The sequence below is a fragment of the Melozone crissalis genome, unplaced genomic scaffold (assembly GCF_028551555.1).
Source record: "Melozone crissalis strain CALT ecotype California unplaced genomic scaffold, PUWL_Pcris_2 ptg000014l_1, whole genome shotgun sequence".
Lineage (NCBI taxonomy): Eukaryota > Metazoa > Chordata > Aves > Passeriformes > Passerellidae > Melozone > Melozone crissalis.
Window position 1 is genome coordinate 11,794,292 of NW_026535792.1, and position 13,570 is coordinate 11,807,861.

The 13,570-nt window shown below is 43.9% G+C and overlaps 1 protein-coding gene across 2 annotated transcripts in view; it reads right to left on the reverse strand.

Moving 5' to 3' along the window:
• LOC128934740 (tropomodulin-2) overlaps positions 1–10,773 on the reverse strand; it is a 33,752-nt gene extending 22,979 nt beyond the window's left edge. Inside the window, exons 1-2 of one of the 2 annotated variants that reach the window (XM_054272585.1) lie at positions 10,727–10,773; positions 822–1,026 (exon numbers count right to left, since the gene is read on the reverse strand). In XM_054272585.1, the coding sequence (XP_054128560.1) occupies positions 822–947 (126 nt within the window). In that variant the 5' untranslated portion in view covers positions 948–1,026; positions 10,727–10,773. The remainder of the gene's footprint in view (positions 1–821; positions 1,027–10,726) is intronic. The other variant, XM_054272586.1, reaches the window with a different exon arrangement.
• Between the last annotated feature and the right edge of the window lie 2,797 nt (positions 10,774–13,570).

Sequence of the window (13,570 nt, forward strand, 5' to 3'; positions counted from 1 at the left end):
AGACAAGCTGGTGCTATAGAATTAGAAGCTATAAATCTATTGTGTTTCTCCAAATTCATTTTGCCTCCAGACAGAACATTTTACCTACCAGTTTTCAAGCTTCTACATCAGTTTGAATATTTTTGAGTAGGTGCAGTCACAATTCCCTGCACACTTGTGACTGTAACCTTGTTATTGTAGGATCAAGTGGTTCTCAGACCAGACCAGAGATCTTTAAATTCTTTGTGACAAATTCTCAATAATTATATAAATATAATAATTATATAAATATAATAATTATAAATATATATAAAATTGGGGGTTTATTTTTATATATAATTGGGGGATAGATAGATAGATAGATAGATAGATAGACAGATAGATATAATTCCAATTATTCTTACTCTCTGGAAAATGACAGTTGGGTAGCTGAATCCTATTTTTCTTGATCATACCCAAACATGTTCTCTTCAGCTAAAAATATATGTGCTGAACGACACAGTCAACAGATTTCAGAAGTTCAAAAGAGCTGATCTCCATAAACACAGGTTATGTTTGTTTATTGCTGTGCTCAGAAATAGCAGCCATAAAAAGCTTCTCATTTTGTTGCAGTGTGCCAACATGACTAAAAATTTAGATTGCAGACAAGCTCATGTCTAAATAGACCAAGAGCACAGTGATTTTTACAAAAGTAGCACATCACAGCAGGAATACAACCAAATGTCTGCAGCTGAGCTGCTCGAGCTGCTCATACTTTAGAGCACTCTGTCACAGAATAAAAATTAAAAATACTGCAGTGTGTGCCATTTCTAACAGGCAGTGCTGCAATTCTCATCACTCACCTCAGGATCAAGGTCATCAAGAACATGTTCTAGCTGCTTCAGTTCATCCTCTGAGAGCTTGCTGAGTATTTCATCCTCGTTGATGTTCTTGTACTTCTCCAGCTCCTTTCGGAAGGGCAGTGACATGGCTCCTGCTGTGCTGCTCTGCTGCTGCTCAGGATCCCAACCATCCAGGGGTGCCCAGCTCCTCCAGCCACACTCCCTGCTAACAATAAACCATTGTGAGCATCTCCATTGAGCTGAGAGCCCTGGAAAGCTGAGGGTCACAGTGACACTTGTTAAAGCAAACAAAGCAGCAGCGTGTCCTGGCACAGCACAGGGCTGTGGGACGGGAACAGCCAGGACGGGTTCAGTGTCCTGGGGCAGAGCAAGCAGCAGCTCTGAGACACAGATAAGGAAAATATTAGCAACTCTTCCTTTTTCATAGAAACATAGCTGCTTTATTTCATTTGCTTGGAAACAGTATCTGTTTGCTCTTTTGGCCAGAAGCAAAGGAAAGTGGTAGAGTCACAAACAGTCCAACGCTGACAAACAAAAACCAAAACGTTATGCCTTGAGGGATTCTATCTCATCCCAGCTTTGCTGGTGGCTGAAAGCTAACCCACATCATGCTGGCTGACTTTTTGGCACATTCTAAGCATCTGTCAGGTACACTGGTAGTTAGTCTTACTTCAGATACAAATGATAGCACATATAATCAAAATTCTTGGAGTGAGGAGATGCTAGTTATAGCTCAAAACAATATCTGTAATTCAGTCTGTTACATGGGAGACCTGCAGAAGTTCAAAACTTGAAAAAACATGAAAAAAATATGAAGTTAGTATTTCACAAACTCTTTTCTTTTTAAAATTTGAACATGATTCCTTGTTAGATGATCCCAACCGACTGGGAACAAGAAGATCCCATTTGCATGTCCACAACAGTCATTTGCATCATATCTGTCATATGACAATATGACAAAGGACTCTCTGTCTTTACTTGCTCTTTTTTTTTCTTGTCCAGAGCAAATTCCAGAACCAGAATCAGCCTGTAAAGGGACAGAGCGAAAGAGAACTAACTTATGTTGAGAAGCAGCATTAGCTGGGGCTCTCAGTGTGCTCCAGGCCCTCCCAGGTGTGCCCAGCTCCCCCAGCAGCAGCAGCCCTCTCCCAATGACACAGTTAGCTGGGCAGTTTCACAGATGAGTTTTTGCATTCAAATTTCAGAGTTATGGTTGATATGGAAACCAGCCAATGGCACCTACCACTGATTTACGTACCCACCCCAACCCTAATTTCCTCTGGCCAGGTTTTTAGTTGTCATAAGCTGATAAAATCCATGTGGGTGCTGTTGTTTGTCATATGAGCTGGAAGCCTGATTTTTGTTTTACTTTTATTCCAAGTCCAAATGAAAAAGTTTAAATTTACTTAGGAGTTTCACTATTTAAGTACTCAAAATAAAACATATTTCATTTTTATATTTATCAAATAGACTAGAAATCAGCAACCTATTGAAAGAGAAGGGAATAATCAGTGGACTTACAAATTTGAAATACCTGGAATTCTGTGACTACTGCAAGGCACATTAAGCCTTGACTGGAAACTTAAAGATCCTATTCCAAGAAGAATCATAATTTTGCCTACACACTTTCTTTTTTTCCTCATTCCTGCTCTGTTTGTGGCTGCTGTTTTCCTAGCATGGCATCATCATCAAGCCACTCCACATGTCAGGATAGAATTCAAGCATTCTTAAATTGAGAGTTTGTTTTAGGGAGGTAGTCAGCATCTGATGTTTAACAAAGTTACAACTGTTGTGAAATATTCTTATAATACCAAAATTTCATCATATGCAATGAGTGTGGGGGATATTTTGACCAAAACCAGTACAAAGGAGCCAATGTTTTTGTGTACTTAGTGATTAAGAAGAAATCTAGTTCAACATGTGTTTAATACAAGCAATTTTTTATCAAAATTAATTGTTAAATAATGAAAGCACTTTATTTAAAAATTATCATTTGTTTAAACTGTAAAACCAAATGGAGCTGCAGTACAACATCCTGCTCTAGGGCATCAGGTGCCTTCTCTAAGTTCCTCTGGATAAACTCATTACAAACACAGCACTTCAGCTAGCAGTCATTAACTCAGCTAAAAAATTTCTTTGAGGGGATTACAGCTTTTTAAAACTATTTAAGTTAAATTATTATTTTATTAGAGTTTAATCACATCCCTGGAAAAGACAGAAATGTAATCCCAAGGCTAGGGTAATTAAATATCGTAGGAAAAGCAACTTCTAAGAGTGCAGGGCAGTTTCCCTGGCTGAGGGTCAGCTGGAACCAGGATCTCTCCCTCAGAGGTACAGCCCTGCAGGGCTACAGCCAGCAATTGTGGCACTGGGACCAGCAGGGCCCTGGAGCTGAGGGCTTCTGTGAGGTCTGCAAAGCAGAACCCATGACTGTGTGCACCCCAAATTCTTTGTGACTTGCCCAGTTGCTCAGCCATAAAGGGAAAATGTGCCAGGAGACACTTTGGACAGGTGACAACTCTCACTATTTTAGCTTTTAAGTAAGAAGAGAGGGTGTCTGACCATGTCCAGCAGGGATACCCCAAAGAGAAATTTAAACTCAGATGTTCCAGCCTAACTTCTCTGATGGCATGAAGCACGTGTTGAATAACCCCTATTAGACTGATAGTGCAGGGAAGAGCCTGAAATCTGAGTGCTTTTCTTGCCTGCACACATTTGCAAAAGAAATTTCCTTAGTATTTTCCTTTTCACAACAGAATCCTACTCTTTTGTGACTGAACAAAAGCAGAAGACACAGCTTAGGGAATTTCTTTGTCCACAATGCCTGAGAGCAGTAAAGCTTTTCTGGAGCTTTCACTCTGCAGCACAGGAACACCCATTGCTCACATCCCAGGTTTATGCTCTCTGTTGACCTTTCACCAGAGTCACAGAACCACAAACCAAGGGAGGAGATAAACCCAACAATTCAGCATCAGGCAGACTGGGAAGGAAATGCTGAACTCTTGATTCACACACTCTGGAAACTGCTGTCTAATGTGATGATAAGGATCTCCACCTCCCTAATTGGATTTGATACTGTTAATATTGTGTATGTAAACAGAGCCACATGCTGTCTGTGCAGCTCCTTACTGAGGCCTGAGTGTGCACAACTATTTACTTCTTGCACAGTCCATCCATTGGATTTGATTTGTTGTGATCACTGTATGAAAGCTTCCATTAGTTACAAAAGCAGTTCTAACCCAGAGCTCCCTGCTGCTGTTATTTTGAGCATATAAAAGCAGATCAGGTGTCACACAGCACAAGGGACATGTCCAATCTAGAGACAAGCTCCTCCTGAATGTCACACTGCACCAGGGACACTGGGGGAAGCAGGATGAGGAACCATGGATAACACTGTGCAGTTTCCCTTCAAACTTACTGGGAAGAGTGAAAGAGATGAAGGAATGGGGGAGCACATATCCTGTTTGTTTTTCTGCACTGAGTGTCAGGATGGAGCATCTCAGTTTCTCCTGGGCCTAAGCCTCACTGTTAAACACCAACAGGTGAGACCTGTGCTCGTTCTGGATGGGGCAGAACTGGAAGAGGCATTTCTGCTACCCATGTGCTCCTTTTAAACCCTTGTGGAGCACAGAGGTTCCACTGTGAGCTTCAAAGAGCCTCTTGCTGTAGCTGTATTCCTGATTCCTTCTAAAGAAAGAAATACATATGGTGTTATTTGGGGCAGCTTTTCACCTATTCCTGGCAACATCAGCATTCAAAACATGTTTTCAAAGAAAAAAAGGGTGTCATTAGTCAGCCTACATAAAATCATTACTGCTCAGTGCAGTTAACCCCTGCTGTGATACAGCCCCTCTGCACCTTGCCATGCTCTTAAACACTTTTTTGTTATGCTTATACACTTCTGAAAGGGCTTTGCAGAGGAGCCAAGCTGTGGTTTCTGCTGATACCATAACACTGTTGTAATCTTCTACTGCTGATACAGATGTTTCTTTCAGAGAGTGAATCACTCCTCTGCTGAATTGAGCTGAATGTCACAGGGGTCCCCCTTGCATCTGCTTGGATCCCTTGGGAAGTGTTGGAACACCCTGAATTGTAGAATCTCCTATGGACCAGCAGCTACAAATGCACTTCAGGTCACTCCTGCTATCCAAAACACAGACTACACACTTAGAGAAACACCTGTCTCTGGGGCCCTGCAGAGAGGAGAAGACTGTGATACTGAGGATGTGAATTTCCAGGTTTGATTGCGTATATGAACTAAGAATGAAGCTGCATGACAAGTGCATTATGAACTATAGAGAGATGTGATGAATAGAAAATAATCTATTAATAGAGTTCTTTGCATTTATTAGGAAAAAAAAGTATTTTTTTTATAATCAGGCTTGACAAATTGCTCTCATTTTTGCAAATCACAGCAACTGATCTTTAGAAAGGAAATCCTGATGCATGACTTCTTTTAAACTATTTCTGTATCCACAGCGGTGGATATTTGTGTTTTGAAAAATAGTTGTGAAACTGACCTGTAAATGTGGGAAAAAAAATCTTCCCTTTCTTTAAATAGACTCATGTAGCTAAACATGAAAATAAAAACCAGGTGGAATTAATCCCAAGTGAAATTGATGCTGGACCAAATAAATAGGATTGGGGCCATTATGATTAGGAGCCGTATTTGTGCAACACAAGCAGATGCTCAGTAAAAGGAGAATGATTGTCCCATGCTGTCCAGGCAAGGGAGTGCCCCCAGCAGCACACTGAACCCAGTGCCAGGCAGGGAATATCAGAAATACTCCTTTGTCTGACATATAAATAAGGTTCCTTTTTAATTTTTATACTTAAAAGGCAAGACAAATGCACCGATGTACTTTCTAACCATGAACATGTGGGGGATGTATGCTGGGAGATGGTGTTTTGCAGTAGGAGGTTCATGAATCTCAGAAAAGTTAGGAGGAATGCATTAGGGCCAGCACCGAACACAAGTGTGGCAGGAGCACAGCATTGCAGAACTGGGGTTTGTGTGTGCAGGATGTGAATAGAATTGGCTACAGGTCCTGATGCAGACACAGCAGACATGTCAAAGAAATCCACATAGGTACAAAATGGAAGAGAGATCTGTAGAAAAGTATTTCCTCTTCTGGAATCCCCCAATTCTTCTGTCTGTTTCCCAAAAAATACTTCAGAACATAAGGAGTACTGAAGTGCTCCAGTCCAGTCACCTTTTCTAAGCCTTTTACATTCATGACATGGCATGATCACTTTGTGATCAGAGCAAATCACCTGTTAGAGGACTTGCAGAATTGGGTTCTTCAGGGTGTGTCTCTGGGGCTGGCAGGGGGGAGAGCCCAGCTGCACTTGGCACTGCCTCAGGGCTGGCCCTGGGACAGTCAGAGTGTGGCCAAACCTCTCCTGTGCCCAGCCCAGCTGCCATCCTTTGTCATGCTGCAGCAAAGAATCCCTCAAAATCCCTATATTTAAAATGCTGCTTTTCTCCTGAGCTAATGTAGGGTTACTTCATGCTCTGTTCCCAGCAACTGGTTCAGTCCTATACAGAGAGCAGTGAATAATTAACAATTATGTTGTCCTAATATTAGGCTAGTCCTGAAATTTTAGGATAATCATTCAGTGATGAAAAACTCCACTTGATAATTGGATGTGGCATTCTGAACCTTGGTAATGTTTATGCTACTCTATAGTTTACATCACAGTTGGCTGCTTAAATGGGGATTGATAACTTCCATGCAAATAAAATGTGAGACATTAATTCATTGTAATGGGACTTCAGTCATGCCCTTTGCAAAAAAATAACCACCACAGATATTGCAAAATTATCCATATGAAAGCACTGTTATTTATAGAAGACATAAAGGGGTGTACTCCCTCTGATTGAGGTAACATGAAAGGTTTTTCCCTGGTGATTAAAGAAAGATGAAACATTGACGCTTCTCCCACTGAAGCAGAATGTTACATAATGACCAATTTCTGATTGTTTCTAAAATAACATTAGTGGTATTACTCATAACCACTCAAAACATGAAATTGAGTCCTGGAAAGGAAGTATTTCTTTACAATGCCTGATGAATTTATAGCTTGTTTCTGGGTATCATGATATTTTTAGATCATAACCATTAGAACTGTTTCCAGACAAACATATGATGACTAATTATACAGGGACCATATGATGATTTAAGTCTTACTTAGAAAATCCAATCTTTAAATCACTCAATTCCTGTCTCCAAGAAGAGGATGACAGAACAAAGCTAAGCTTCCAGACATTGAGGGGATTGTCTATGGTGGTCTGACATTTCAGTGATGCATCAAGCACAGGCAAACACCAGAGACCTGTTTGTCTGTCCTGTCTCTTGCAGATGAACACTCCCCGTTGTTTCTAGAGGGGTAAAGTTTAGTTACAAATGAATGAAACAATCTTTCTGCTCACTGCAGCTGGTAACTTTGTAGCACTGGAAGGTTCTTCCGTTTATGGAACTTAATGATGGTTTGAAAATCTGTGCAATGTTAATTAGCTGTTCTAAGATAAAGACATACCAGTCACTGTCTGAAACTGAGGGCGGTGTGAAGTGCAGGCTGGGAGTCCTGGAGGGCAGAGTCTTTTTATACAAGCAAGAGAGACGGTGAAGTGGCAGCTCCACCCTCAATTTGTCATCTGTGCGCTCACTGTGACACGAACAGGAACGCCCTGCTGCTGAGCTCTACCAGGGTGCCTGACTGATGCTCCCTTGGATAAGACTGCAAGGAGAAGGAAATGGCCTCATTATTCTGGGGGGCACCAATGATATTTTAACCTCCTTCAATAACGACCAGACTCTGCAGGTTTGCAGCAGCCAGGTGCTGATTTACCTGGAACAGATAAAGATCTGCACCCCTGGTCAGCACTGCCCCAGAGCTGACATGTCCCCTCTGTGACACGGCAGCCCACGGTTCTGTGGTCTCCAGGGAACATGGATCACACACATTACAGGAGCAGCTGGGATGCTCACAAAGAGGTGTCTTCACCCAGTTCAGATCCCAGTTTTGTGTTGGTTGAAGAACTGTAATCCTTTAATCAGCACACCCACCGTGAATGCACAGCAGAGCACACACTGGAGAGGAAGACCTGCAGCTTTGCACAGAGGCACACCTGGAAAGCCCAAGGCCAGGTTCTGGATCCTCCTTGACTGGTCACATTTACATGGAACCAGCTGCTGTGGAGCCCTAAACACCATCAGCCACACAAGAGCGTCTCCACTGCCCCGTCAGGAGAAAGAAATGCCTTGTGCAAGGTCAAATGGGAAGTCTGTGGCAAGATAAGGAATGGAATCATCTTCCAAGTGTCAAGCATTGTTCAGCTTTTCCTTTGGCTATGGGTCCCTTCTTCCATGGACGTCTTGTACATTTAAGTGGATATTTTAAATTAATAACATAGGCCAAGTGAAAACACAGCAGAGACACCCAAAGGCTGGGTAAGAGCATGTACTAATGACTGCAGAACTGAGATCCTGAATAATGACCACTGCTAGGTACCCTCTAAATAAACCTCTTTTTGCATCTTTCCTAAGCTGCTTTTTCTCCTTACAATGCACAGAGACATCATAACTACCAACATTTTTTGCATTTTATCTGTAAGCCAAAGCCAGAAACCATGCAGGTATGCACATCCCAACAGCTGAAACAACAAACAGGAGAAGGAATTACCTGGAAATTGACTTTTTATTTTTACAATGAAATATATCAGACCAACCCAGGAAACAATAACAGCAGTGTTTGTTTCCCACATGTTGGAAACATCAATAGGAAAAAAGGACACTGGGTAACATAAACTCCAGTGTTGTTCCACCTGTGCTGCCAACAGATAACAAACCAAGTGCTACCTTTTTGTCACCACTGTTCTCAGATTTCCCTGTTTTAGCATAGCAGCTGCACACTCAGTCGCAGCTGCTCTTTGCAAGAAGGATTTAAAAACGAACTTTACAGATTTCTGGGGCACCAAATAACGATGACCAAACCCCTCTGTTAAACAGAAGCCACCACTACACTTGTGTGCTGTGGTCAGTAAACAGAACACAGGCATTCACTTCACTATGAACCCACCATGTACAAATACTTGTGGCTACAGGATGCAAAACCCTGCACAGCCACCTCAGCCCCAGTCAAAAGGACACACAATTACAGGAAGCCATCAAACTAGGAGGCTCAATAATATAGGAATGCTACCAAAAAAAACCCCCTAAAACAGATTACAGAAATGCATGAACATTGCTTGCCAAAAGTTGTAAAATACTGGAAATAATGCTAATTTGAGGAGGGAAGAAAAGGTACGCAAAGAGAGCAAAGCACACTACTTTGAACAAAATTATTTACATTATCAAGATAAGAGAGGCTACTGGCTAACTCAGATATACAACCAAGCTGGATAAATGGGGAAAAAGACACATTAGGAATTTAGGTTGGTGAAGTCATTAAAATGAGTCACATAAGTCTTCATTTTTCTTACCCAGTAGTAAAAATTTAAATATATTCATGGTGGAAAGCAGTTAAGATGTGCACATTGTAGAGCACCAGCACAAAGGCAGGTAGGCTGTTAGACAGCAAATGAGCGCAGAATAACATGGAAGGACTGAGATATTGTCAGTATAATTCAGTGAGACACCACTGAATATACCACTGGGTGCACCACTGTGCACCCCTGAGTGTGAGTTCAGATTTCTATATCTGCATCCCTCACAAAGAATTAGAGGATGTGATGCCTACAGTACCAGGCCAGCTGATCCCAGGTGTTTCTTTGCCATTGCATGTTCCTCTCTCCAAGAGTGAAGGGCAGAACAGAGGAAGTTCAAAAAATAATCAGTTCTGAGAATAATCAGTTAAATCTTTCATATAAGAAATTGAAAGACTGAACCTATTTGCTACAAATAAGCAGCTCAATAACTTGATGAAGATTTCCTCTACTAAACACTTTCAGAAGCATAGATCTACACAGTGTATCATTCATGGTATAAAAATATAATTACTTCTTCCAATTATTTTAAAATTTATATTTTATATTGATGAATTTCTGTATTTGTCTCATTAGTAATAATGATAGAATTTTTTCAGAAGTTTATGTCACTGCTTAGCTCAGGATGCTTATGTTAATCTAACCAGTTGTCATTTACTTTTTGGTGTTTATAGTTCTCAGTTATCTTTACATGCTTCTCATTATTAACTGTGGATTTTTACTCTGGCAGAAGAAATTCCCTTAAAGTTTCCATCAAAGCAAATTCCCTTGAACTAGGGCACCCTGATTATTTTTAATTAGAAGATGACAGAACAGACAGTATGCAATCTCTAATGCCAGTGTGCACGTTTTGAGGGCACGCTTTGCTCCTCAGGACCTTGGAAACGTTCTTAAATTGTCTAAATCAGCGATCTCTTCCTGACCCTGCCGTTGGTTCGTTTGTTCTGACCCGCTGCCGGGCGGCGGAGCAGAGCCCCCCTCCGCCGGTCCTGCCGCATCCGTGACATACAAAAGGCAGGAGATCTCCAAGGAGGGGCAGCCCATCACCATCCACACGAACACCTTCTTGAGGTATTTTATTAAACTGCCCATCTAATTTCTGTCCTCCCACGCGTGACCCGGAGGATGCGAGCGCTCCGCAGTAACCAGGCGCACCCGCTTGTCAGAGCTGCGTTCTCCGCCGAGCCCGGGCGTGGCGGGGCCGAGCCCGCCGTGTCCCGCACGGCTCCCGCGGCGGTCCCGGGGCGCGGCTGGGTGGGATCGGGGCCGCCCCGCATCCGCGCCCCGCGCCGGGGATGCTCCGCGGCCCCCGCCGCCCCCGCCGCGCCCCGCAGCGCCCGCTGCGCAGTGCGCGGAGCCCCGCGGAGCCCCGCGGGCGATGCTGCCCCGCGTCCCGCCCCGCCGGCCGCCGCCTTACCCCGCCGCGGGGCCGGGCCTGGCCGCCGCCCGCCGCCTGCGCGCCGCTCCGCGCCCGACCGGCGCCGCCGCCGCCTGCGCGCCCCTCCGCGCCCCGAGCCCGGCGGCTGCAGGTGGGTGCCCGGCGCGGCGGCTGCGCAGCGCGGCCCCGGCCCTGCCGGGCACGCTGGGACTCGTAGTCCGGCGGCCGCAGCGCCCGCCGCGGGCACCGGCACCGCACCGGCAGCAGCAGCGGCGGCTCCCGCAGAGGCAGCTCCCTCCCGCCCCGGCCAGGCCGCCCGCCCTTCCCCTGCCCCCCCAGCCCTCTCTGCTTCTGTCCGCCCCAAGCCCGCAGGTGAGGTCCCGCCTGACCCACACAGTCCCTGTCGCTTGTGCCTTGGCACGATGCAGCCTGAGCCTTCCGTCACCCGTGTGGCTCACGACAACAGAGCGTTCAGTGTGCCTTGGGCGCTCTGCCAGCCGCAGCCACCGCCCCTGCCCCGAGCACAACCCTGTCCCGGGCACAGCCCTGCCCCGAGCACAGCCCTGCCCCGGCACAGCCCTGCCCCGGGCACAGCCCTGCCCGCACGCCCTGCCTGCGGTACCCGGTCAGCTCCGGGCACACGTGTCGCCAGCTGATCCCGAAGAACGCGGTTTGCTCCTCTCAACACCTGCTGCAAACCGAGTCAGCCAAACAGGTCCTGCAGCAGAAACCTGCTGGCCCTCACCCGAACCAAGATGTGTCTGCCCAGGGAGCCACTTTTGGAGTAGAGGGTGCTGACCTCTGAGACCATTTTTGATATTTTTCCTTTCTTCTGTTAATTAGTGTTGGCAACTCAATTTATATTTTTTCTATTATTCTATAGTAAGGTTAATCATTGGTTGAAATTGGAAGTAATATTATTTAAGTGAACCCCTTTTAATTAAGCATGTCCATAAATTAATTTATCAGGATGCTTTCACTGGGTGTTGTGATTTAGTTGAACAGAGGCCCTTGGTTCTGAGCACTAAGTGATGAGTCACAAGCAGCAGAAAAACTGTTCCAATGATTGGGATGCCTTTAAGTTTCATTTCACATTGGCAGGAAAAGAAGACATTGCCTTGTTAAGAAGCAGATGCTGCACTGGAGTTGAATTTTCCTACGGAAAAAAGTACAAGTAGGAAACACCAAACCCTGCCAAACACTTCAGGTGTCTGTGGCAAGACTTAGAGCAGAAAACTCAGGCTAATATGAGGGGCTGAAGGGTTACCATGGGTGTTTTGCCACTGCTGCTAAGGAAAACACCTGTATCCACAATAATGTGCAGTGCAGAAAAATCCTCCAAAGCTGCAGTTACCTGCTTGGAACCTCCTTGCCTCAGACTTCTCGTAAAATGGGATATCCAGTCATAAGTTAACAGCTTTTTTGCCAAACATCTAAAATATCATCAGATCAACAGAAATAGGAAATAATCAGATCCATTTATTCTGCAGTCTTTCCCTTTCCCTCCCTGCCTTGAAGCATTCAAAGAAAACAAGGTTTGCATCTGTGATTTTGTTTGTTCAGTCCCAGAAGCATCAGGCAAGCTGAACCAAATTGCTTTGAAATCTTCTGCTCTGTAACTTGGTGGCTCAGGCTGAAGAGCAATTTGTTGGTTTGGTGGAGGGGTTGAAGCTTCCCTGCAAATGGGTCTCATTCAGCCATGAGACAGAAATGTGGATTTAATTATTGACAGAGATCAAAATCTCTTTTGGGATTTAATCTTGGTCTGTAGGATCAGGGCTTGAATGAGTCACTCATAATTATACAAATACTGGGAAAGGGAAATGTATGCTATCTACACAGAGTGAAAGTTAACATTAGGGTGTTTGCTTTTTGATAAACTCATACAAGTTTTTTCACTCAGATTTTCCTGTCACGCCTTAAAATGTATTTATTAAGTTGATATGAAGGAAAATTAATCCTCCCATGCTGACTTTCCCATCTGCATGCTTTATATCTGATGAAAAATTCATTCCATATCCCTTTCTGTTAAAAATGTAACAATCCTCTGCAAGGAGTATAGAGTTTGGCTGAAGTCAATATTCTGCTCTTCTTTGTGGTTTCATGTTTCTTCCTTCCTTATACTTCATGCATGGAATTTGCAGTCAAGAAATCAGAAATATGATCAGTTTCTGTTTAAGAAAAGGTGCAGGTCACCTGTATTTACGAGGCATAGCAACAAAACCATACACAGTAAATAGATTAAATGCAGATGTACTAGACAATCCTTCATTCTTCCCAAACTGCAACATTACAAGACAAATGTATTCAATATAATTCATGAATCTGAGCTCTATCCCCTGTCTGGGCTGCAGGAGATCCCATTTATGGGCTATGCCTGCTGTGATACATTCACATCAAATGACTGTGGCCACCTGCACTGACCATATTTCCCATGTGTGGGATTTCCCAGGCTGGCACATCTGAGATTGTAGGGTAAGGCTCCAAAGCTGTCATTTTTTCCCTGGCAGAACCTTTGCATAACATTTTACCCACCTAGCCTTTTGATTAATTTTATTTTTATGTGTTTGACCTGTTGAAAGAAGTGCAGTGGCAGAGTAAACACCCTAAGGATATAACATAAAAGGGGATAACTACCCTAGAAAAACATGTACTCCACTCTGGGGGATGCCTTTGAGAGCTGGGACCCTGTGGATCCCAAAACAATGCATTTCCTGGCTCAGCCTTTCCTACACCCAGTGTCAGTTTGTTTCAAAGGCTCTGTGGTGAATGTAGTGTACATGTTTGGCATTTTTTCAACTCTGTCTAAACTGGGCTTACTGCCAGCAGGTTGTACCAGTAAATCATTAGCTGGGGCACCCAAAAGCAAGTTTTATTTTGCTA